The sequence below is a fragment of the Equus caballus genome, chromosome 2, assembly GCF_041296265.1.
Source record: "Equus caballus isolate H_3958 breed thoroughbred chromosome 2, TB-T2T, whole genome shotgun sequence".
In the NCBI taxonomy this organism is placed as follows: Eukaryota; Metazoa; Chordata; class Mammalia; order Perissodactyla; family Equidae; genus Equus; species Equus caballus.
The window spans coordinates 48,688,733-48,710,831 of NC_091685.1; the positions used below are offsets into that span (position 1 = coordinate 48,688,733).

The following is a 22,099-nucleotide window of genomic DNA, read 5'->3' on the forward strand; positions in this document are numbered from 1 at the left end:
AGGTGTACGTTCTGTGTCCCGTCCCCCCCATCTTGCCTGTGTCCAAGGATGACTCAGCCTGGCTCTCATGGGCCTCTTTTGGGAAACTGGTATAGAAGGAAGCATCTGGTATGGAAGCAGGTGTAGACAGCACCAAACTAGGTGTCCTCCATATGGGACAAGACCTTCTGTGTGGAGTGGAGGAACCCCCATTCCAGGTGCCCCCTCACCTGCTGACCATGGCCTCTCCATTAAGTGAAACCCTGAAGGGAACTGTATTTGTTGACGAACAGTCTCCATTCGGCAGCTCACCCCCATTGTGATATGTGTGTTCAAGGCCCTGTCCCCACCACTTTGCAGACCAGTACAGGCTGGACAGAGCAGGCTGGTGTGTCCTGGAGGGCCAAGGCTCCCAGAGCCCCCAGCTGGTGTGGAGGAGCCTCCCTCACAACCCACCCAGGCAGGCCCTAGAGACTCATACCCCCACCACTTTCAGGGCGCTGGGCCCAGTGGCGACCTCACTTTGTGGTCTTTGGAATCAGGCCTCCCCTCCCTGTGCTGTCTGCTGACCAATATGTGGGGGGTGGGGACCAGTTGTGCAGTGGCTCAACCTGGAGCCAGGGATGGGCTCCAGCAAATGTGCCTCTTCTTTCTCTAGAAGTAAATTTCCCAAAGGTGTGGGGACACGTCTTCAATTTCTTGGGGGGGGTCACTATTTTGATCCCACTAGGGCTTGTTCCTTAACTTGGCAACCCAGCCTCCATCCCTTATTCTGCTCCCTCCTCTGCCCCTCCCCCAACCTCACCAGCAGGGGTGAGGACAGAGGCCTGGCCGCTGCAGGTGTGGGGAAAGGGGGAGGGCAGACAGAGGCAGCATTTTAGCATTGCATAGGCATTTATTACCCACACTTGGCCAGGGACTTGGGTGGGGGGCCTTTAGCGCGGCCCCCATGGCCCTGCCCCGCCCCCCCGCAGGCGCAAGTTCATGTACACTGTGCACCCGGCTGTAAGCTCGTATTCCCCCAGGTGGAGCTGGTCGTCCATGGGCTTCCCCTCGAAAGTCAGCCAGAACTGGTCGGCCTGCACGCTCTCCCGCAGGCACACCTGCTGCTTGAGCTCTGCCACCGTCTGCGTCAGCCGGACCTCATAGGCACTGCTGCGGCCCTTCCCGTTCCTCACCAGGATGCTCAGGGGGGTGTCACAGTTCTGCACGACAAGCACGACCGTGCTGCCGGGTCCCAGGCCCTGGCTGACGAGGGGGACCCTGTCCTGCAGCACCATGCCGGCTGGGTGGGTGGCCAGGCGCTGCTGGAAGGGGGGCACTCCTGTCTTCTGGGCGATCTGCTGCTTCAGCTCCGACACCAGCATGGAGTCCTTCAGGGGCACCAGGAATTCACCCCCCAGCATCTTCACCTTCAGCTCCCCACCCTGTGGGCATCACACAAACTCAGATCCTGCACCAGTCCTGGGGCCACTACGTTAGTCGCGGGGCACCCTCCTAGGGCCCTGGACGCTGCTCTCTCCCCCCCATACTCCCCCCCTCCAGGAGAGGGACACCAGGCGCTGGAAATGCTCAGGAGAGCCTTTCTAGAAGAATGGCCAGCCTCCCAGGACTATCACATCGCCACCCTTCACCCACTAAGATGCCCCCCTGTGCCGACCCCAAGGGACTTCGGGGTTGGCTACTGGGCAGAACCTGCCTTCCAAGCCCCAGACCCTGAAGTCAGAAGGAGGCCTGTCCTTCCCCTCCAGCTTAGGAACCTGGGGCACTGTGAGCAGCTCTGCTTGCCTGGCACACAGTAGGTGCTCCAAGCCCGTGAGACCCCACCAGGAGTAGGAAAGTCAGCTGGTGAGGAGCCCACCTGTCCCCACCTGTCAACCCCAGCTCACCATGGCTGTGGACTCTAGCGTCAAGTTCTCCGCAGGCACTGACGAGTCCTCTGGGCTCAGCTTCCAGCTCCCTCTGCAACTCTCGGAGGCTCAACCGCTTTATAAGTCTGAGCGAACACGTCAGGGGGCGGTGTCGGGGCGAGCATGCCGGCAGCCTAATTGGGTTCCAGTTTCAGTTTCCTTTTCCCAAGGCCAGCGAGTGGAGGAAAACAAAACAGAACGATGACGATAAGAAGATTGGGAGGGGGTGGCCGGTTTGGGCAGCATCCCTGCCCCAGGGGTGCATATTCAGAAATCCCCTGAATGTCCAGCGCTTTACAAGATGCACCAGAGTCACAATAACATGAACTGAAGACTGGAAACTTTCACTTTCCATTTACCAGTTTGCAAAATTAGCAAACTCGGAAAGCAATGTTGTGGTCAATTCCGAAATAACATAAAATAGTGATAGTCCAGACTACCCGGGGGTAATCACCGTTGCTTTCGGACAGTGTTCGCTCAGGGTGCTTTCCTGTGAAAGAGATGCGTCTTTTATTTTCTACAAAAATGAACTCGTGGACACTATCCCTTAACCCAGTGAGGCCACTATAGCCTCGAGTATGATTTAGTAACCAGTACTCTATTGTTGAAGATTTAGATGGTTCCCAAATTTTTACCATTACACACAGCATTGTAACAGGCATAAGTTAACTAAAATTAAGAAGAAAGTAAATACATTTTTAAACAAAAAAGTGAAAGAGTAGAAAAAACAAAAATGTTTTAGATATGAATCTTACCTCCCTCCCCCACAAAAAATCTCATGGGCACCAAAATTGTTAACACGCAAAAAAGAAACGGGGGGTTTTATTTTACTTTTTTAATTTATCTTTTTATTGAAGTCACATTGGTCTATTACATTATATAAATTTCAGGTGTACATCACTATATTTCCACTTCCGTGTAGACTACATCATGCTCACCACCCAAAGTCTAGTTGCCGTCTGTCAGCATACACACACGTGCCCCTTCACCCCTTTTGCCCTCCCCCCGCACCCTAAACAAGGAGTTTTAAATTTCTTTCTTTTTATTATTTTAAGTTTATATCTTGACTCATTCCTTGCATAAATAAAATTGGTATTATAAAAAGAAAACCACATTTGTTGAAACAAAGAGTACGGAATGTGAAAATCCCCGTCCCCTCCAGAGGCCTGTATTAAATGGTATATGCGTCTCCTGACTTCTTGACATTAGCAGACAGTACTAGAATCCTCACTTTCTTTTAGTGGATTCACGCCATGTTACCAGCTGTCTTCCTGCTTCTGACAGGAGGAACTAAATTCGAAGTCATTAAGGAGGCCAGCCACGGACCCGGAGAACAGGAGCGCCTGCCTTGGTTTCCTGCTGTGACAAATCGCCACAAATTGAGAGCCTTAAAAGAACAGAAACTTATTCTCTCACAATCCTGTGGCCAGAGGTTCGAAGTCCAGGGGCTAAATGACCAGGACTGCCAGGCTGGTTAAAAGCAACCTGATTTTATGTGGCTTACAGAAGACAAGAATCGCCTGAAATATAAAAGATACAGGAAATTTGAAAATAAGAGGATGGCAAGAAACATACCACACAAATATTGACTAAAAGGAAACAGATGTGGCCAGGTTAACAATTTTATTAACATATTAACAAAGAAATCTTATAGGCAAACTGTTTCCAGAGATAATAGTAGGTTCACTATTATTCACTGTAAAAGAAAATAATTTTAAACTTGTAGGCACCTAATAACATGGCTGCAAAACATATATGTTCTAGTCACAAACCTTAATATTCGATTTATGAAATTATAACAGTCACTTATAAAGGGCCTTTGGTTAATATTTGGTCCCATTTACAAACTAATTTAAACTTCCTTAAGTTTTTAAAACGACATCTATAATGTTTGACATACTTGGTTTTATTTTTAAGCCCTTCAACTGTCGAAGGGCAGCAGCAACAACAAAAAACCTTCCCAAGAATGTCCACAGTCCTCACTGCTATGCCTGTACACCCTGGTCCAGGGCCACACCCCCTCTCACCAGGGCCACTGAAGACACATCCTGGGGGTCCTGCTTCCATCCTGCCCCATTCCCATAATCTGTTATTGACCAGGAGCCAGAGTGATCACACAAAACCTTCCATCCCATGGCTTCCCATCGCTCTCAGAGTGATAGAAGGAGTGTAAGCTGGCCACAGCACAGTGGGCTCTGGCCATGCCACGGGCCCTCTCATCTCCTTTCTTGTCCCTCCCTCCTTCCCTAAGCGCTTGGCTCCAACACACTGGCCTCCTTGATGTGCTTGGGGCGCACCAGGCACACCCCTGCCCCAGGGCCCTTGCACTGCTGTCCCCCTTCCTGGAGCACTCCCACAGGCCCACATCTACATGGCTCACTTCCTTCACCTCCTTCAAGTCTTTGTTTCAGTGTCACCCCCAGGCACAGCATCTCCTGACCACCGGCTCCCTTGCTGTTTCTCCCCACAGCACTTTTCATCTTCTAAGAACCATGTGATTTACTTATTCACTATTGTTGTGGTCCTTCTCCCGCACTAAAACGTTCACTGTGGAACCTGCCCATGGAAGGTGCGGAGGACACTTGTGTGTGAACGAGTGAATCTTTACACATATAATGAAATCAGATCTAAAAATGTGCTGAATCTAGAGCTTTCAGAATTCTGAGTTCTTAACAAGTTCATCTTCCTACTTTTCTGCTTTAAGTCATAAACTTAAATATTTTATTAAGCGTGCATTTGAATTTAGAATCTCAAGGCTAATCTGATATAACATTCCAAAGTGCAAAACTGTCTGATTTTTTTTTCTTTCTTTCTTTTTTCATTTTGAGGAATATTGGCCCTGAGCTAATATCCACAGCAATCCTCCTCTTTTTTGCTGAGGAAGACTGGCCCTGAGCTAACATCCATGGCTATCTTCCTCTACTTTATATGTGGGACTCCTGCCACAGCATGGCTTGACAAGTGGTGCGTAGGTCTGCACCTGGGACCAGAACCGGTGAACCCCCAGGCCGCCAAAGCAGAACACACGAACTTTCTGCTATACCACTGGGCTGGCCCCAAGTCTGATTTTTTTTTGCAACTTTAATGAGGTATAATTGACATACAACAAAACCTGAGCTGTTTTATGTGCAATTTAAAGAGTTCCCACACAGGTACCACAGTGAACCCCTTATCACAACCAAAGATGGTCTTGATTTTGCATTCTCTTCTCTCTATGTAATTCTGACTTTTGGAGGATCACATAAAGTTTCTCGCCTGTTCTAGAAACAGTGCTGCCTCCCCCCGGCTGGGGTGATTCTCAGCTGGCTGAGCCCTGGTCGGGCCTGAGGGCTGGGCCGCACGTGGGACTTGCTATCCCCCCGTCTCCTTCTTCACAGTGGCTGTTGTAGGAACCCTACTCACAGCCCAGATTCTTCCATCTGAGGTAAGTTGACCAGCCTCCACCTTCTAAAACTTGGCTCATCTCCCTGTTCTCCTCTTTCCATCTGGCCAGTCACCGCTCCTGACACATCTGATTGGCTAGAGGCCCGGAGTCACAGCTCAAAGTCCCCCTGATGACAGGGCTGCGGCCCTGTGGAGTGATGGCCTTGGCCGCCCTGCAGGCCTCTGGACAGAGATGTCAGGGCCGCAGCCGCACCACGGCTTCTGAGAAAGCAGCACAGGGCTTGTTATTCACTGTGGCCACCAGGAGATGTGTCATCAGAGACCCTGAGTGGGCCACATTTCTTAAGGAACGTGTACTGTTGAAGTCTAATTAGCCTGAGCTCATTAAATAAGCAGCCCCCTCCGTTCCATATTCTCACAAGAAATGTCACCCTGCACCTCCATCGGAGACCAGGAAGGCTGAGCAGATGGCACCCCCTGACCCGGGCCACAGCCTCACTGTCTTGGACCCCATTCCTTCCCATGCCAGAGCTTTACCACCTGCTTGTCGGGCACGCCCGTTCCCAGCCACAGCCCCCTGTAACGGGTGTCTGGGAGGGGCAGGACCCGGTGTAGCAGAGGGCACGAAGGAGGCTTCTGCTCCCACACTGACCTGCAGGCCCAAGGGGGCACTCGACCAGCCAAAACAGACCTTGGGCTGGGAGGCTTGGCCCTCAAGGAGGAAGGGAAGGCCTGCAGATGGGAAGGATTCCTTTAGCTGCACCATGAATGGCCTGAAGAGGCAGGCAGAGCTGAGATGAGGCAGGACTGTTCTCATCTGGGGGAGGCAGAGAGCTGGAGCTGGGCTGTGGGAGGAGCGGAGTGTGGGGGACTTAGCTTGAACCCACAGGACCTGGTGAGGGTCAGGGAGGAGCCCATGCCCCTGGTGGGAGCAAGGAGGGACCCACAGGCCCCATGGCCAGCTGGACACAGCTGGACTCTGGCCCATGGTCCCTGTGCTAGGGTTGCAGTGGTGTGAGGGTCAGGTGTACCCTACCTGAGTATTAGGGGCAGGTCAACTCATAGCCCATATTCTCTGAGTTCAGACCCACACGAGAACAGGGCCAGAATCTGGAGCAAGGAGACCCAGGGCCACCATCCTGGAGGCACCAACGTTGGCAGAAGGGGAGTGGGCTATGCCCAGATCAGGCTCCCTAATGTCGCCTGGCTCTGAGACACTTCCAGCCCCGACCCCAGACCCAGCTGGGCAGGAGCACCCGAGCCTGGTTAGGAGGACACAAAATGGAGAAAGCCCAGTGGGCGGCATCCTCAGCCCCTGTCCCCTAGGAAGTAAGAGGAAGAGGTGGAAGGGGAAGGACAAGGAGTGAGCAGCAACTCTGCCCACCCTTTGACAGAACTCAAAGCTGGCAGATTCCTGCCTGATGCCCTGTGAGCCACACCCCACAATTCGTACTTCACTTGGTGGAGATCCGGGCCTTGGGGCTGAAGCGGGGGAGGCTCAGCTGGGGAGGTTGGAGGAGAGGCCTCCACGGCCGGATGGAGGGAGAGAGCATCAGTCCCAATGTTAATAAAATTATCCCAAACTTGGAAATCAGGCACAAGGAGCCGTCCTGTCCTTGAAGGTCCCCTGGAGGCATCTTTGCTGATATTCTTGGAGTTACGGGTCAATGTGCGTTGATGTCTGGCGCACCAGACACAGAGGGCTTCTGTCCTGGGGAAGTGTGGTCTTGCTGCCCCGTGTGGTATCCATCAGTTTTGCGTCTGACCTGCACCCCCTCGCTACCCACAAGACTCAGCCCCTCAAAGTCGCCTGGAACCGGCTGGTGTCCTCACTGGGAAGCTAAGCAAACCCTTGACATATGCTCATTCTGTTTGTAAGAAAGTCATGTCTTTTTGCCTTGAAAATCATATTTCCACATCAGATACTGGAAGACATGTCCCCTTCCCAGACGCTGGGATGCTGTCACCACTCAGATTTTGGGACAAATGGCGTCATTGCCTGGATGGTGGGAGATGCCATCTCTGTCATTCCCTCATTCAGTCAACATGTCTCCACAGAGTACACGCTATGTGCCAGGTGCTACTCCTGGACAAAATGGAGCTCACATTTTGTGAACCTAGCATGCACCTAGTGTGGTGCACAGACAGTGTGTATGGTAAGCAGGCGCGGGAGGCACGTGCTCCAGGGACAACTGTGGAGGAGAAAAGCAGAGTGGGAGAGGAGCATGTGAGTCCTGAGGTGCGGCAGGCGGGAGAGGAAACACCAAAGCGGCCTTTGAGTGAAGACTTCAGGGAAGGAAAAGCTTCCCAGGCAGAGGCGCAGGCCATGCAAAGTCCCCGAGGCAGGAGTGCGCCTGCACATGTGAGGCCGTGAGGCTGGAGAGTGGATGTTGGAGAAGAGCTGTGGTGCAGATGGCCACCAAACACTACGCTTTCTCCAGGAAGGGCCTTGACCTGATCCAGCTCAGGCTTAACAGGCTTGTCATGACTGTGGCATGAGGGAAAGACCACAGGTCAGGAAGGAAGCTGGAGACCATGAGGAGCTTCTGGGAAAACCCAGACCAAAGGTGGTGGCTGCAGGAGAGCAACTGGCGAGAAGTGGGTGTTTGGATAACCAAGGGGGTCCTGATGGGCGGTGTCAGGGTGGACTCTGAGTGTCCAGGACAACGGCAGAATGTTGCTCTGGGACCTCCGAGCAGGGTCAGGTGCAGTGGAGGCAAAGAGCCTCAGTCAGGCCCGGTCACCAGGCAGAGACGCCCCAGTGGTCTGAATGGGAGGGTCAGGGTGGAGACTTGCTCGCCAGGTGTCAGAGGATTGGCAGGCACAGGGGGAACATGGTGGCACTTCTGGGTCAGTGCAGGGGGCACCAGAGGCAAGGCCAAGAAGTGGGGCTCTGCAGGCAGGAGGCAGGACCCCAGTTCATGCCCAGAGAGAGCTTGACCTTCTGCCTCAGCTCCAGGGGCACCTCCCACCCCGCCCCTGTCAGCAGAGCTCTGGGTGGGCGGGCTCCAGGTTGGGTGTGAAAAAGAGAGCAATGGTCAAAACTCAGCATGGAGGGAGACTGTCAGGACCCCTTACACCTGGAAGGCCAATTAGAAGTAAAATCGGGTAAGAGATATGGCCCAGGGTCCATGGAGAAGTACAGACTGGGGATACCAATTAGAAGTCATCAACAGGAACCTGGGAAAGGTGTGCGAGGGAGTGAGTGTGGACAGGGGACCCAGGTCAGAGCTGGAGGGCGGGGAGTCTTGGAGAAATCAGAAAGGCAGAAGGAGTGGCCGTGAGCAGGAGAGTAGGAGGGCTGTGAGGGCTGACACCGCTGAGAGCCAGTGGAGAGAACGTGAGCCTCAAGGTTAGACTGTGGGGGGACTGGGTCAGGAGAAAGGACCTCCACCAGGGGAGCGACTGGCCCAGTGGGGCGGGGGGGTGGCAGGGACGGTAATGGGGCCACCAAAGGAGAGGAAGTCCAGAAGGCTGGAGATTCATCCCTGTGGATTTTGAGATCACCAAGAACTATGACAGGCATGGTTGGGAAGTGACAGGGAACTAGGGGTGACACCTTCAGGAGACCAGGGAGGCTCCCAAGGTGCCACCGACTTCCACAGGGTGAGGTCTGACGAGACAGGGTTCAAAGTGGAGAAGAGAGTGGTCCGGAAGTGCCAAGGAGGAAGGAGGATGCGCCCCTCTCCCCAAGTGCGGTGGTCCCAGGTGTGGCACCCCAGGAGCCAGCGGGGGAGGTGGCATCCCAGGCAGACAGGGCTTGGTAGGAGAGTCTGTACTCACCCAGAAATTAGGGGAACATGACTTCCCAAACGTGGAGAGGTGTCAACACTCAGATTTTGGAGAACAATGTTGACAATGCCCAGCCACAGGGAGATGCTGCCGCTCATCAGGCGCTAGGATGCTCTCGCTGCCCAGTATCAGGTGGCTAAGGGAATGGGTGTCGGTCCCATGGCCTGTAAGAGTGAAAGACATGGGGGTGGGGACTGACTGAAACCCCAAGCCTTAGCATCAGCAGCCTGGTGCTCCCGGCCTCTGCCTGGGTCCTGGGTGTCTGCTTCCCCCGTCTCCATCCTGCCTCCTGGATTCCTTCAGCCTTGGCCTCTGTCACAAACACTGACGGACAACTCAGCACCCGATTCCCACTCTCAGGCAGAGAGAATCTGTGATGGTCCTAGCCTGGTCATTTGACAGCTCTGGTCCCAGCTGCCTGAGTCCACAGACTGCTCCCCCTTGGCAGAAGAGAGACAGACTCGAAAGAGGGTGTGGGGGCCAGGGGCAGGCCGAGGTCTACAGTATCTCTGATGTTCCGGAGTCCGTGTGCCAGTGGGATGCTGAGGGGCAGAGTGAATGCGGTTGCCACTCTCAAGTCAGAGGTGGGGAAGGGCACGCGTAGATGGCATTTGGCAGGCCCTCAAGGGATGTCAGTTGAACTCTGTCGTGTGGAATGCTGTCACAGTGGCCAGATGAGAGGAGAGGCCCCCTTAAGCCTGGAGCCCCATGTCTGGCCTGGAAGGTACCTCCGTCTTTCCCCAGAGACTCCTCCACTGACTTTCCTGCCTCGCCCCCTGCCCCCCACCCCGCATGGCCAACAGTGGGCCCTGGAGGTGCCCCTGGGACCACTAGCTATCTGGGGCTTGGCCCGCTTGGGCCTGGGTCCAGGAGAACAGACAGCTGGCCTTTGATGGCTCCCAAGAAGCACCTCATCAGATGAAAAGCCAGGGCCCAAAGCCACTGAGCTTCTGTAAATGCTGCAGAAAGGAAGGGATAAGGACAGGGAAGGAGAGGGTGGAGGAAATGGACACTATCCCTGGGTCCAGGGCTTGGTCCATCCCAGCTATTCCAGTTAGTACTGCTGTGTAACAAATGACCCCAAAATCTCAGGGTAAACACTGTCCTCTTCTGAACCAGGATCTGGAATGGAAGACGCAGGGGCAGCTAGGAAGATGCAAAGGGTGGCTCGGCAGCCGTAGGCTGGGATCACCCGGCGGTGTCTCACTGATATGTCTGGCAACTCAGACCGCCACTGGGCTGCTGGTTGCAACACTTGCACAAGGCCTCTCCGTATGGCTTCTCCATATGGCCTCTCCATGTGGCCTCTCCAGGTGGCCTCTCCATGGGGCCTCTCCATGTGGCCTTTCCATGGGCTTCTCCATGAGGCCTCTATTTGGGGCCTCTCTATGGGGCCTGTTTGGGTTTTCTCACAGCATGGCATCTGGGTTCTGAGAGTGGATGTCCCAAGACAGCAAGGCAGACGTGTGTGGCATTTTTAGGATCCAGCCTCAGAAGTCACATCTCACCACTTTCCCTATCCTTGTTTGTTGATGTCACAAAGTCTCATCAAGGGCACACCATGAGGGTATGTAGGTGGGAGCTAGTGTTGTAGCCATCTTTAGAAAATATGATCTGCCACCCCAGGGTCTAGCCCCATTTCCCCACTGGAGCCCAGAACCCCCTCCCTGCTCAGAGCAAGGGAGCCAGGTGGGTCCTACCAGAGAGCAAGTCCAGATGTGACAGGCAGGGAGGGGGCAATCAGAGTGACAAGGGCCCAGAGACACAGCCACACAGACTGTGGGAGTGCAGCCCAGTGTGAAGGACACGGTGAGTGATGACCCCAGGGAGGCGCACCTTGCTCTGGCCTAGAGGGGGCTCCTTGTTGGGCCAGAGCTGGGAAGGCCAAGACAGGCCCCTGGAGACCCTGGTGGGGGACATCCCTCCCTCTCTGGCAGGCATCTGATGATGAGCCTAGAAGGCTCCAGAGGGCGCAGAGGGTTGTGGGGCACCAGGCAGAGTTGAGGACAGCAGCCCCTCCCGGCCTCAGCCTACCCTCTGTTCACTCCCTGCACGAGGAGGCCTCCCGGGGGCAGGAACACCAGTAGCTGACACGTATCCAGTTCTCACCGTGTGCTGAGTGCTTTCAAAGTCGGATCCCATTTCCTTTCCAGTAACCCTGGGATAAATAAAAAGGTAACCCATTTTACAGGGGAGGGCACAGGCACAGCAGGGCAAGTCCATCTAACAACTACGAGAGAAAGAACGGTGAAGAACCGGCTCCTCGGCCTCTCCTTCCGGCCTGAAGCCCTGCGGGTCTGGTCCCCGCGGGTGGCTGGGGGCGGCCGGGGCCCACGCAGACGGGCCCCAGCTCAGGCGGGCAGCTCCCCGACGACTCCAGCAGCAGGAGGCGCCGGTGGCCGCCGGGGGCGCTCGCGGGCTGTCTGTCCCCCGCGCAGCCCGCTCGCGTGGGTGGAGGCTCTGTGACCCCGGTGGCCTCCTGGTCGGCAGGACTGGTCCTAGCCGCCCCGGCACCGGGCCAACCAGCGTTCCCAGGGCTTTCCGTGCTGGCAGGGTCCGCTCCGAGGATTCCCGCCAGACCCCTGAGGCTTTCCAACGCCCTCCTCCTCCACTCGGTTTCTTCCTCCCGGCCCGAGTGGAGAGTGGGCGGCCCCACCTCCGTGAATGGCCGCCTGCCTGGAGGCGCGCACCAGGCGTAGACGCACGTGTGTAGCCCGAGGACCTGAGCCGCCCGCCGCCCCAGATCCGCGGAGGGATCGGTTTGGCGCCAAGATTCCGGAGGGCATTCCGGAGGGCTTCCCGGAGGGGGAGGCGCGGGACTTTGCGTGGCACTGGACCAGGGCCAGACTAGGGTTGGCCAGGGAAGGGACAGAAGGAGTCTGGACAGCGGCCGTGAGCTGGGACCCGGGAACAGGTGTTGGGGCGGGGCTAGCCGTCGACACCACCTACTGGGTGGACCCACAGCCGCCGTGGCGACCCCTCCCGGGCGGAAGCCCTGGGTCCCCGCGCCCCTGCCCGCCCTTGCCCTCCTCCCTCGGCCCTGCGGCCCCTTCCGGTCCTGGGACGCCGCTCCCTCCCGGGGCCTTGCAGAGCCACCCGCTTCCCTGAGGACCCCACTGCGAAGACTTCGGGACCACCCAGTCCGAGGAAGGCTTCCCGGATCCCCGCCACTGACCCGCCTCTTTGTCTCGTCTCTTAACGACCGAGTCACTATTTTGTCTGTTTGCCGTCGCCTCCCGCCCGGGATTCGAAGCCCCAGAGAGACGTCACAGCCGCAAGGGCGGGTGGGCCGCGGGCTCCCGAGACAGCTCTGGGTGGATGCAGGGAAGGACACGGGGCTGTCGCCGGGCGCAATGGGCTGGGGACCCCGAGGACTCCAAAGACCACAGTGCCCCCCACTGCAATTAAAAATGAAACATCAAACACGAACATGTGTTTTTCCCACTATGCCGCTTTGAATTAATAAACAAAATTTTAACAATTGTTCCTCATTTTTCGTGAGCCCCACTTTGCTGGTGCTTAGCCTGCTGTCCAGTAATCTAGAAGAGTGTGACATCACCAGCCCCGTGACATCACCCCATCTGGCTAGTGTCATCACCTACCTTCGCCCTGAGACATCAGCTCTGATTATCTGGTGAAATCGCCAGCCTGACTAGTGACATCCTTACATTCTGTTCCATGACGTCAACCTGCCTGACTGGTGACATCACTCGTCCCGCTCATTCGTCCTATGCCATCATTTAATTGTCCTGTGATGACACCCTGCCTGTCCCACGACCTTGGCCAGCCAACCTCTCTCCTGCACAGTGACTGGTGTTTCACGTCTGCCGTGTCACAGGCCTTGCGTGGGTGCCGCAGGCGGCGGCGGTCGCGGAGGCTGAGCGCGGGGTAGGTCAGATTGGGAAGCTGTGCGGAGGCCCTAGGCTCGCACGGGGACCGGGGACGGCAGAGGAGGAAGGAGAAGTGTGACCGAGGATGCCTACTCCTCGGGGGCGCCTGACCCGGTTCCCCTCTTGGATTTCCCTTTCAGGTTTCCCGCGTCGCCCGCCGTGACCTCTGCCCCACACACCCCCGCCCCGGGTCCTGGCCGGAGCCAGCCCGGAGAGGCCCCTCCTGGCGCTGCTCGGAGCGCGGCAGCGGCGCAGGGAGCGGGGCGATTTTCCCGCCTGGACCCGGCGATGCCAGAGGCGGGCCGGGCGGGGTGCCCAGCTCGCCTTTGTCGCCCGCGGGGTGGTGGGCTGGGAGCCGACGCGTGACTGACAGTCGGCGGGGGCGGCGGCCCTGAGCGGGTGGGGGGGGGGGGTGAGAGAGGAGAGCAGCCGCTCATTGGCTGGCTCGAGTGTGGGAAAGAATGCGGAGCCGGGTTCACACACCCCGCGGCTGCTCTGCCTTAAATAGCCGGGCGGCTGGCGACGCGCGCGCGGGCCTGCGGCCTGGGACCCGCCTGGGAGGGATACGGCGGGCGGCGCGCTCCGCCTGGCACCGGGAGGCGCGGGAGCGCATCATGCCTGCAGACACCCCGGGGAAGCCGCGAGCCTCGCCGCTGGCAGGAGCCCCGGCTAGCGCGAGCCGAACCCCAAACAAGCCCCGGAGTGCGGCCGAGCACCGGAAGGTGGAACCTAGTCGGGCGTGGGTTGGGAGGCGTGGGGTGGGTACCGAAGGACGCGAGGCTTAGCCACTGCCCGACCCGCAGTCCTCCAAGCCGGTCATGGAGAAGCGGCGCCGAGCGCGCATCAACGAGAGCCTCGCTCAGCTCAAGACCCTCATCCTGGATGCCCTCAGGAAAGATGTGAGTCGGGGCTGGGGGCGGGGGGGGGGGGGGGGGGAGGCGGGAGGGCGGTGCGGGCGGGGAGATCCAGGGGCCGGGGCGCGGAGTCCGGAGTCTGGGGCACTACTGGGCTGCAAGCCGCCCACACCGGCCCCGCCCCCAGAGCTCGCGCCACTCGAAGCTGGAGAAGGCGGACATCCTGGAGATGACCGTGAGGCACCTGCAGAGCCTGCGGCGCGTGCAGGTGACAGGTGAGGCGCGGGCGGCAGAGAGGGGAGGAGGGAGGCGCGGGACCACTGCCGCGGGCACCGACCCCCTGTCCCCTGCCTCCCCCTCAGCCGCGCTTAGCGCAGACCCCACCGTCCTGGGCAAGTACCGCGCCGGCTTCAACGAGTGTCTGGCCGAGGTGAACCGCTTCCTGGCCGGCTGCGACGGCGTCCCGGCCGACGTGCGTTCTCGCCTGCTCTGCCACCTGGCGGCCTGCCTGGGCCAGCTGGGGCCCTCGCGCTGCCCAGCCCCACCGCCGGCCGCTGCGGAGGCCCCGGCGCCCGAGGTCTACGCTGGCCGCCCGCCGCTGCCTGCGTTCGACGGCTCCTTCCCCCTGCTGCGCCCCGGGGCAGCCTTCGCGCTGCCCCTCCTCCCGGGCCTGACTGGGGCGCCCCCCGCCGCCCCCGGAGCGGCCCTACAGGGCCGGGGCGCGCCCTGGAGGCCCTGGCTGCGGTGAGGCCGCGGCCTTTGCTGAGACTGTAGCCGAGAATATTTATTTCTTGAGTTTTGTTTCCTTGTCTTTGCGAAGAGTCTAGTCTAGTAGCGTCTGCAGCCGAGGCAGCCCTGTGCTTCCTGTGGCCCCCAGCGGTGGTGGTGGTGGTGGGGGGGGTGTCAGCTGATCACTTGGCGCTGGACCCTGGGGGGGGCTGCAGGAGACCCTTCCCCAGGCTTCCACCCCTGCTCCCAGCCCCTCCTGTCCGACCTGCCTGGGGGTTGGGCCTCCGCGTGGGGTCCGCCTGCATCTGCACTGGAGCCGGCAACCCACCTTAAAGTGGGAGGTCTGAGAGGTCCCTCCGGAGGCTCAGGCAGGGAAGTGACAGTCACCACATTTTCCAGAATGTATCCCAGTGTTGGGAAGCAATCAGCAGCACTACGCAAGTGTTTTTTTTAAGGTTCCTTTCCCCGCTTATACTTCTGGGGAACCTGGAATGTTGTCCCAGGGCCCTGAGCTGTGGCGAGGGGCAACCGTGCCCTGTAGCTTCACTTTTGGCGTGGTCCACCTCCTGCTTCATTCTCCTGGTTCAGCACAAAGCTGGCTGTGCCCACCATGAGCTGAGCCTGCCCCAGGCCAGTGTCTGCGCAGGAGAGAGTGGGGAACTGGGGCAAGGCTGGCAGAGGGCACTTAGTGCCTGTCTGCTATGTGCCCTATCCTGCCTGAAAGGGGGTCTTCCTCCGGGGAAGGGACTGGAGGTTTGTCCTGCCCATGGATCAGTCCTGAGCACCGGCTGTGTGCTGGCCCTACAACACTGGGCAGCAATACTAGCCAGGTTGGACATGGGCCCTGGAGTCACTGTCCTGTGGTCTCAGGTCTTCCCGAGCTGCTGCTGGGGGCTGTGCTCCAGGTGTGATGAGGGGGTGGTCGGGGTCACATGAGCTGAGACTGGAGTGTCTCATCCTGAGCCGCCTGAGGCTGAGCCAAGATCCATTTCCCACCTGTGGCCAAGTTCATCGGATGGTGCCTGCCGCCTGCCTGGCCAAGGCCCCTCACCGAGGAGGAGGGTGAGTCACAGCCAGGGGCTGGTCTGCCCCTCCTCCAACGGCTCCCAGGTCTGTGCTGTAGCAAGGGTTCACCTGGCCCTCCTGGACGTGGCCATGCTCACCTGGCAAATGTGAGCCAAGTCCACCAGCCAGTCACCCCCTTCTCTCTGGCTGCCTTGCCCATCTCCCTGAGCATCCAGAGCCTGGGTCAGTGGTCTTGGACGGGGTGGCGTGTGGGCCAGGTGCTGCTCCCTTGGACATAAACTCAGAGAGCCTGATCCTGGGGGAGCCTCAAAGTAATGCCTCTTCCTTCCGAGCTGGGGCAGTGGTGGGACAGAGAGGGAGGGGGTGTTGATCAGACCTGGGGGCCTTCTTGAGCAGGAGTGCTGCAGAGAATCTACTGTGGGAGCTGGAAGCCCAGTGTGATTGGGGGAGGGGAGCTGCTCAGGGAGGGCCTCAGTGCAGAAGCGGAGGGGAGGGCCTAGGGCTTCGGGATGTGAAGCCGGGTCAAGGGGTAGGGGGTGGTCAGGGCCTGCTCACACCTGGGCCCCACACATCCTGCAGGAAGAGCAGGGAGAAGGGTGGCCTGGGGACATCACCTGGAACTTGGGTCATCACCCTCTCCCATGGGCAGTGACAGCTATAGACCAGACCCCTGGCCTGTGTCCCCTCCCTGCCTTTCTTCCTGTCCCCTCTCCCCCACATGGCCTCCTGACCCCCATCTTCCTTCTTTCCTTCACTGTTGCCATGGCGATCTCTGCCTGGGGACCCTGTTAGCCCTGCAGGGACCTCTCAGGTCTGGGAGGAACCACACGCCAGTCCCTCAGACAGCCAAACTCCTTCCTTTGCACTCAGCCTCCCCCTGGAATTCTCTCCCCACTTTCCCACCTGATGCAGCCACCCCAGGCTTGGTGGGCTCCAGAGACCATGTCTGTGTCACTCAACTCTGTCCCCAGCACCCGCATGGAACAGCAAAGGAGCTCAATCTATATTGACCTAATTAATGAACTTGAATGAGAGATGAGCCAGGAAGTTTGGGGCTGGTGTCATCCTTGGTTAGATTAGGGAGCTCCCAGGGAGCACAGCCCAGGCTGGGCCCACAAGGAGAGGAGCCTGGGCACAGGGCAGCACAGGGGGCTGTCTTGGGCCCCCTCCCAGGCTGCCCCATGTCAGCAGCTGAAGGGAGCTGGGTCTCAGGAACAGCATCCTTGCCTCCCATTGCAGAAGGAACCACACCTCTCCCCACGCCCAGCCTGGACACCTGCCTGGTCCAGGGCAGAGCTGGGCAGACTCCCAAGTGCTTTTTCTGGTGGGAGGTGGTGGGAGTTGTGGCCCCAAACATGGGGTACTCTCCTCACCCTCTTCCTTCCTCCCACCCCCTGTTCCACCCATTTCCCACCCCTCCCCCTACCTGGGACAGGTCCCTTGGAGGATGGGCTGTCCATCATTCCCCTGTCTATCCCCCACTCCCAGCTATTTTTATCTTAGCTTTCTTCTTGCAGACCCTTCTTGCTGAATAATAGATGAAGCGCCTTCTGGGGCGACGCCTGGGAGGGGGTGGGGGAGGAATCAAGACTTCTTCCTCCTGGGGGGAGGGTGTGGCTAGAAGACCTGCTGGTCACTTCCCCTCCACGCAGGTGGAGTCTCATTTGTTGGCCTCCTTCCAGCCCAGTTTCTGGCAAAGACCAAGGGTCAATAAACATTTGCTGAATTCACATGCACAGTCAGCTGATCTGCCTGCCTCTGTGGGAGCCCTGTGCATCTGGCGCCTGTTTGCTTGTGGGACCAGGGCTTGGGGACCAAACAATGACAGCAAATCATAGGTGTTTGAAATCTGGAGAAAGACTGAGTCCCTATGGTGACAAGTTGGCCTGGCCTGTCACCGAGTCGGTGACAAGGTCCATGAAACTCCAGTCCCTTGGAAATTCGGGGTGGGGGAAGGGCCAGGGCTGCTGGGAGCCCTGGCTTGTGAGAGGTGAGGCCTTAGCCTACCCACCGAAGCTCCTGTGATGGTCTCCAGGCCCCAGCAGCCTCCCCGCCTCACCCGGCGCATCCTGGCTGCAGGATCTGCTCCTTTCCTGAGCAGGAAGCTGAGCCCAGGGGGCTCCACTGCTGTCCCTGGCTCCTCTGTCTCTGCTCCAGGGTATACCTGGAGGATGTACCCATCCTGGGATGCACCCAGGAGCAAGGAAACAGGCCCTGGGGTTTACAGCCTCCCAGAAGGCCCCAGTGATGCCGCTCCTGGAATTCAGCCTTGTGAATGAGTTGAGGTCGGCCTGCGTGACCAATAGGGTCCTGAGACTCGATGGGATGTCTCTTTGAGATTAGGTTCAGGTGACTCCTGGTGTCTCTGTCTCTGTCTGTCTCTGTCTCTGTCTCACCTGGTTCACTGGGGGAGGCCAGCTGTCCTCTGCTATGGAGAGGCCAGCAGAGTGGACCTGCAGCCTCCTGCCTTCCGCAATGAGAGTGAATTTGGAAGCAGATCCTCCAGCCCCTTGAGCCTTCGGGTGAGACCCCGGCTGCTGCCGACATCGTCATGGCAGCCTTGTGGGAGACCCGCAGCCACAGCCACCAGTCAAGCAGCTCCTGGGAAGCTGGGATAATGAGTGCTTGTGGATTTGAGCTGTTTTAGGTTGCTTTGTTATGCAGCAATAAATAACAATAGTAAGTTTTATGTAAAATTTAAAACAAATATAAATAATAGCAGCAAACAACTAATTTTCCCAGGGTCACCCAGGGGTCACTACCGCTTGCCCTCATGATGAAGGGGCTGTGGAAGAGGTTGAGTGGGGGTACAGACAGCAGCGGGGGGAGTAAACCAAGAAACAGCCGCTGCGGCTGTGGCGATGAGCAGAGTGAGTCGGCCTAACTTTGATCTGGAAGCAGTTTCCCAGTGACCCCTGCCCAGTGGGTGCAGGGCCAGGCCAGGCCCAGCCCAGCCCTGCCGTGCTGGTGCTGAGCAGTCACAGCCCAAGCCCACCCCTGCGGTGTCAGACGGGACAGGCCTGGGGGTCATTTCTGTGGCGGTAACTGACGGGGCAGCCTGGATCTGACCGCAGGGTTGAGGGTTCACAGTCCCCAAGATTCAAACAAGGACAGGTGTGGGAGACCCTCTGTGCTGAGACCCACCGCCTTTGGTGGGCCTGGCCACAGCTGGCCTGCCACCCGCAGTGCACTGTGACATGCCAGGGCCACCCTGACCTGCCCCAGGTGGAGCACACCCACCCTTTCTGCAGCCTGGTATCCATGGTTACCAAAAAGCACCTGGCAGCTGCTGCCTCAAAGCTGTCCCCTCCTGGTGCCCTCCCAACCCCACCCCCACCTGGAGCCTTCGGGCTCACCTCCTAGGCCCTTGCTGCGAGTGAGGGTCTCAATGTCTGTGGGGGGAGTAGAAGATCAGGGGTGGAAGCCTGAAGCCTTGTGCTTGGCCCTCATCAACACTTGACACACTCACAGAGGGGATGTGCACACCCCTAAGCCAGCAGGAGCCCACACCTCCCACTCTCCCATCCATACCCACGTGGTGGGCTTGGAAGGGGAACCTCCCTCAGCTGCTTGTCCCAGCCAGAGGCTGGTGGAGGGAAGCCTGCCCCAGCTCCGCCCCTCCCTCATCCAGGCCCCTCGCCCCAGCCTTGCCCTGTCTAGCACAGTGAAGGGGAGGGTCCAGCAGCCCCAGGTGATGGGAGGCTCCACCGTCCTCCTCCGGCTCCCACGTCCATCCCCCGATTTATGAGCTGATGTGGCCTGTGGCAAGCACACCCCTCCAGAGGGCTCCAGCCTGAGCACCCCCAACTCCTGACCCTTCTCATTGTCTCTCGTGGTCCCAAGCCCTGCAGGGTCCTGGACCTTGGCTCTCCCTGACAGCCCAGGGTCAAGAAAGTCTTATGCAGGCCCTGGCCAAGCATCTTTCTCTCCATGGACCAGGAGGAGACTGGCTCTGCGTGCCATGCCAGGGTGGGACAGGGCATCATGTGGCTACCTTCTCTCCCATTCAGCTGCAGGAAAAGAGGAAGCTCCGTGAACGTATCCCTAGGAATTTGGTTTGCTGAATTCAGAGGTGAAGGTAACATCCCAGGAGTGAGCTGACTGACCTGTCCACATGGAGCTGGCAATCTTTGTTGGACTCTCCCAGAGCAGAGGCCAGGCACCGTGAACTGTGTGTGTCCCCCCTCAAATTCATATGATGAAAGCTACCTGATGGGGTTGGGGAGGGGGCATTTGGAGATGATTAGGTCGTGAGGGTAGAGCTCCCAGGAATGGAATTAGGGCCCCTACAAAGGGGACATGACACGTGAGCTTGTGCCATGTGATGACACAGTGGGAAGGTGGCATCTGCACCCCAAAGAGGGCCCTCACCAAACCCAACCCTGCTGGCACCCTGACCTTGGACTTCCAGCCTCCAGAACTGTGAGAAATGCATTTCTGTTGTTGATAAGCTGCCTGTCTGTGGTGTTTTGTTGTAGCAGCCTGAACAGACTAAAACGTCAGGGTTTAATGTGACCAAGGAGATTGAAAGCAGGTGGTTGTCACTGACTTTCGAGAACCGTTAGGACAGATGCCTCCCCCTCCCGGGGACAGAAACTAAAGCTTTGGGTGTCTGGCTGATGCTCTTCTGTGCATCGGGCCCCTCCCCAGCACCAGGGCACACAGTGGGGAGTGGGGCCTAAGGATCTGTGGGCCCCCTCAAACCACCCCCGGTGAGCCTTATCCTCAGCCTCAAATTTGGCCTCCTGCCCAAATCCAGCCAGGCAGCTTCTTCCTTCCTGCAGCACCTACTGTGAGGCCCAGAACACTGGGCAAGTCGGGACCACCCCAGCCTGGAGCCTGGGAGTGCTGTGTGGAGTCAGTGAAACAGTGCCTGTGATGTCCAGTCCCCAGAGGGGCTTGGAACTCGGGACCTGTGATTACAGGGCCCATCACTGTGACGTGTGCATGTGTGACCAGGCTGTGGGTTTCTTGGCTGCCATCCCCTGCATTCAGGGTGCATGGTTCCCTCAGGTCCAGGATGTGCTGTTGGAGGAAGCTGGGAGAAGGGAGGGGGGAAGGGAAGCAGTTACCACCTATTCCTGGATCTATACCTGCTTCTGGGCATCCAGGAATCATCCCGCCCAGAATCAGGCTCCATCTGGGCAGTAACAGGAGGACAAACACACAGAGCCAGAGACACACAATCTCATAGTCAGAGATACATGGTTGTGGAATTGAGAGACGTACCCTGAGTTGGGCACAGAGAGACAGCCCCCAAGAGATGGCCAGGGCCCTCCCCACAGAGACACACAGCCTCAGACCTGCTCTCCAAGTGCCTCTGAGCCTCCTTCAGTCGGCTCCACGTTTGGGAAGCCCGCAGACACGCCTCCTAGCCATGGTTTCCTCTTGGAGCGCCCTTACTGGGGCAGCCTCTGGCTCCTGGTAGCACACGAGTGGCTCGGAGAAGGCTTCTAGCACAGCCTGCGTTGAATCCTGCTTCTGCTGTCACGCAGTTGTGTGCCCTTGGGCAAGTCACAAGATCTCAAATATCAAGTGGGATCAGTAATAGAACCTATCTAGTAGTGCTGTGTGGCTAAAAGGATTAAATAAGATAAATAAGCTATGTTATGACAATTGCTTCCAGCCAAGATGGAGTAGCAGGGACTAGATTTACTCTCCTGCCTTAAACAACTAAAAAACTGGACAAAATATATGGAATAGCAGGCGATGAAAGAGTGGTCCCTGAGAAGTGGGGAAACAAATGGAGTGAGCCTCGTATTGCCCCAGATGACCCCTTGGAGAGAGTCTCCAGGCCACAGTGCAGGAGAGGGGAGCCGGGCAGAGCTTTGCAGGCTCCCTGAGTTGAGGAGCTATTGCTGACAGTCTGGGGGCATGAAAGTGGAATTCATAGGATAGAGCATCAGAGATAAGAGAGGTGCCAGAGAGAGTTCTCCGGAGCACTGTGGGGTCCCCCCAAGTCTGATCAGAACATGCTTGTGAGAGTCCTCGAGGCCAGGGCAAGAGCCACCCAGAAGGATTAGAGGGAGAATCCTGAGTCCACACAGGTCAGACAGTTCCAGTCTCCACCAGCCAGAATGGAAAACCTCATAATTCGTGGGGCATGGCAGAGCGCTCAGAAGGGTCTTGTCCCAATGGTGAGGAATCACGAGCCTTAGACCAAACACTGTTCTGGTCTCGCCTAACAAAGTTCATAAACAACACCCGAAAGGATCAAACTGCTTCCAAGTGACTCAACTGCATCCAGGACAAAGCTCAAAAAATGTTTATAGGAGCACAGAAATATCCAGCACCCAACACTTTAAAGTTCACAATGCCCAACATCCAGTAAAAAATTACCAGGCATACAAAGAAGCAGGAAAAAGTGACCATAATGAGGAGGAAAATCAATCAATTGAAAGCAACCCAGAAATGTCACAGATGATCGAATTGGTAGACAAGGACTTAAAAGAGTTGTACAGTTGCGCTTCATATGTTCAAGAAGCTGGAGGAAGCAGTCGATATGGGAGAGATGTTGAAGGTACAAAAAAACCCA

At 57.5% G+C, this 22,099-nt stretch overlaps 3 protein-coding genes across 3 annotated transcripts; 1 reads left to right on the forward strand and 2 right to left on the reverse strand.

Moving 5' to 3' along the window:
• Window positions 1–854: 854 nt before the first annotated feature.
• Window positions 855–2,048, reverse strand: ISG15 (ISG15 ubiquitin like modifier). Its single transcript, XM_005607605.4, has 2 exons — window positions 1,869–2,048; window positions 855–1,406 (listed from the first exon to the last, which is right to left on the reverse strand). The coding sequence occupies exons 1-2, from the start codon at window positions 1,869–1,871 to the stop codon at window positions 915–917; spliced, it is 495 nt and encodes a 164-aa protein (XP_005607662.1). The 5' UTR covers window positions 1,872–2,048; the 3' UTR covers window positions 855–914.
• A 2,531-nt stretch (window positions 2,049–4,579) lies between these two features.
• Window positions 4,580–12,745, reverse strand: LOC138923115 (collagen alpha-1(I) chain-like). Its single transcript, XM_070259830.1, has 4 exons — window positions 12,734–12,745; window positions 11,175–12,423; window positions 9,057–9,229; window positions 4,580–7,465 (listed from the first exon to the last, which is right to left on the reverse strand). Exons 1-2 carry the CDS (start codon window positions 12,743–12,745, stop codon window positions 11,296–11,298), a joined length of 1,140 nt encoding a protein of 379 aa, XP_070115931.1. The 3' UTR covers window positions 4,580–7,465; window positions 9,057–9,229; window positions 11,175–11,295.
• Window positions 12,746–12,816: 71 nt separating this feature from the next.
• On the forward strand, window positions 12,817–17,300 carry HES4 (hes family bHLH transcription factor 4). Its single transcript, XM_023636089.2, has 5 exons — window positions 12,817–12,953; window positions 13,096–13,677; window positions 13,759–13,854; window positions 13,997–14,084; window positions 14,172–17,300. The coding sequence occupies exons 2-5, from the start codon at window positions 13,417–13,419 to the stop codon at window positions 14,555–14,557; spliced, it is 831 nt and encodes a 276-aa protein (XP_023491857.1). The 5' UTR covers window positions 12,817–12,953; window positions 13,096–13,416; the 3' UTR covers window positions 14,558–17,300.
• Window positions 17,301–22,099: the final 4,799 nt, after the last annotated feature.

What these genes read in the sequence shown, in the direction of transcription:
- HES4 (XM_023636089.2), top strand. Translation starts at nt 13,417, where the DNA reads ATGCGGAGCCGGGTTCACACACCCCGCGGCTGCTCTGCCTTAAATAGC. An exon ending in GTGCGGCCGAGCACCGGAAG is followed by an intron (nt 13,678 to 13,758) that starts GTGGAACCTAGT and finishes CCCGACCCGCAG; the next exon opens with TCCTCCAAGCCGGTCATGGA. An exon ending in TGGATGCCCTCAGGAAAGAT is followed by an intron (nt 13,855 to 13,996) that starts GTGAGTCGGGGC and finishes CCCCGCCCCCAG; the next exon opens with AGCTCGCGCCACTCGAAGCT.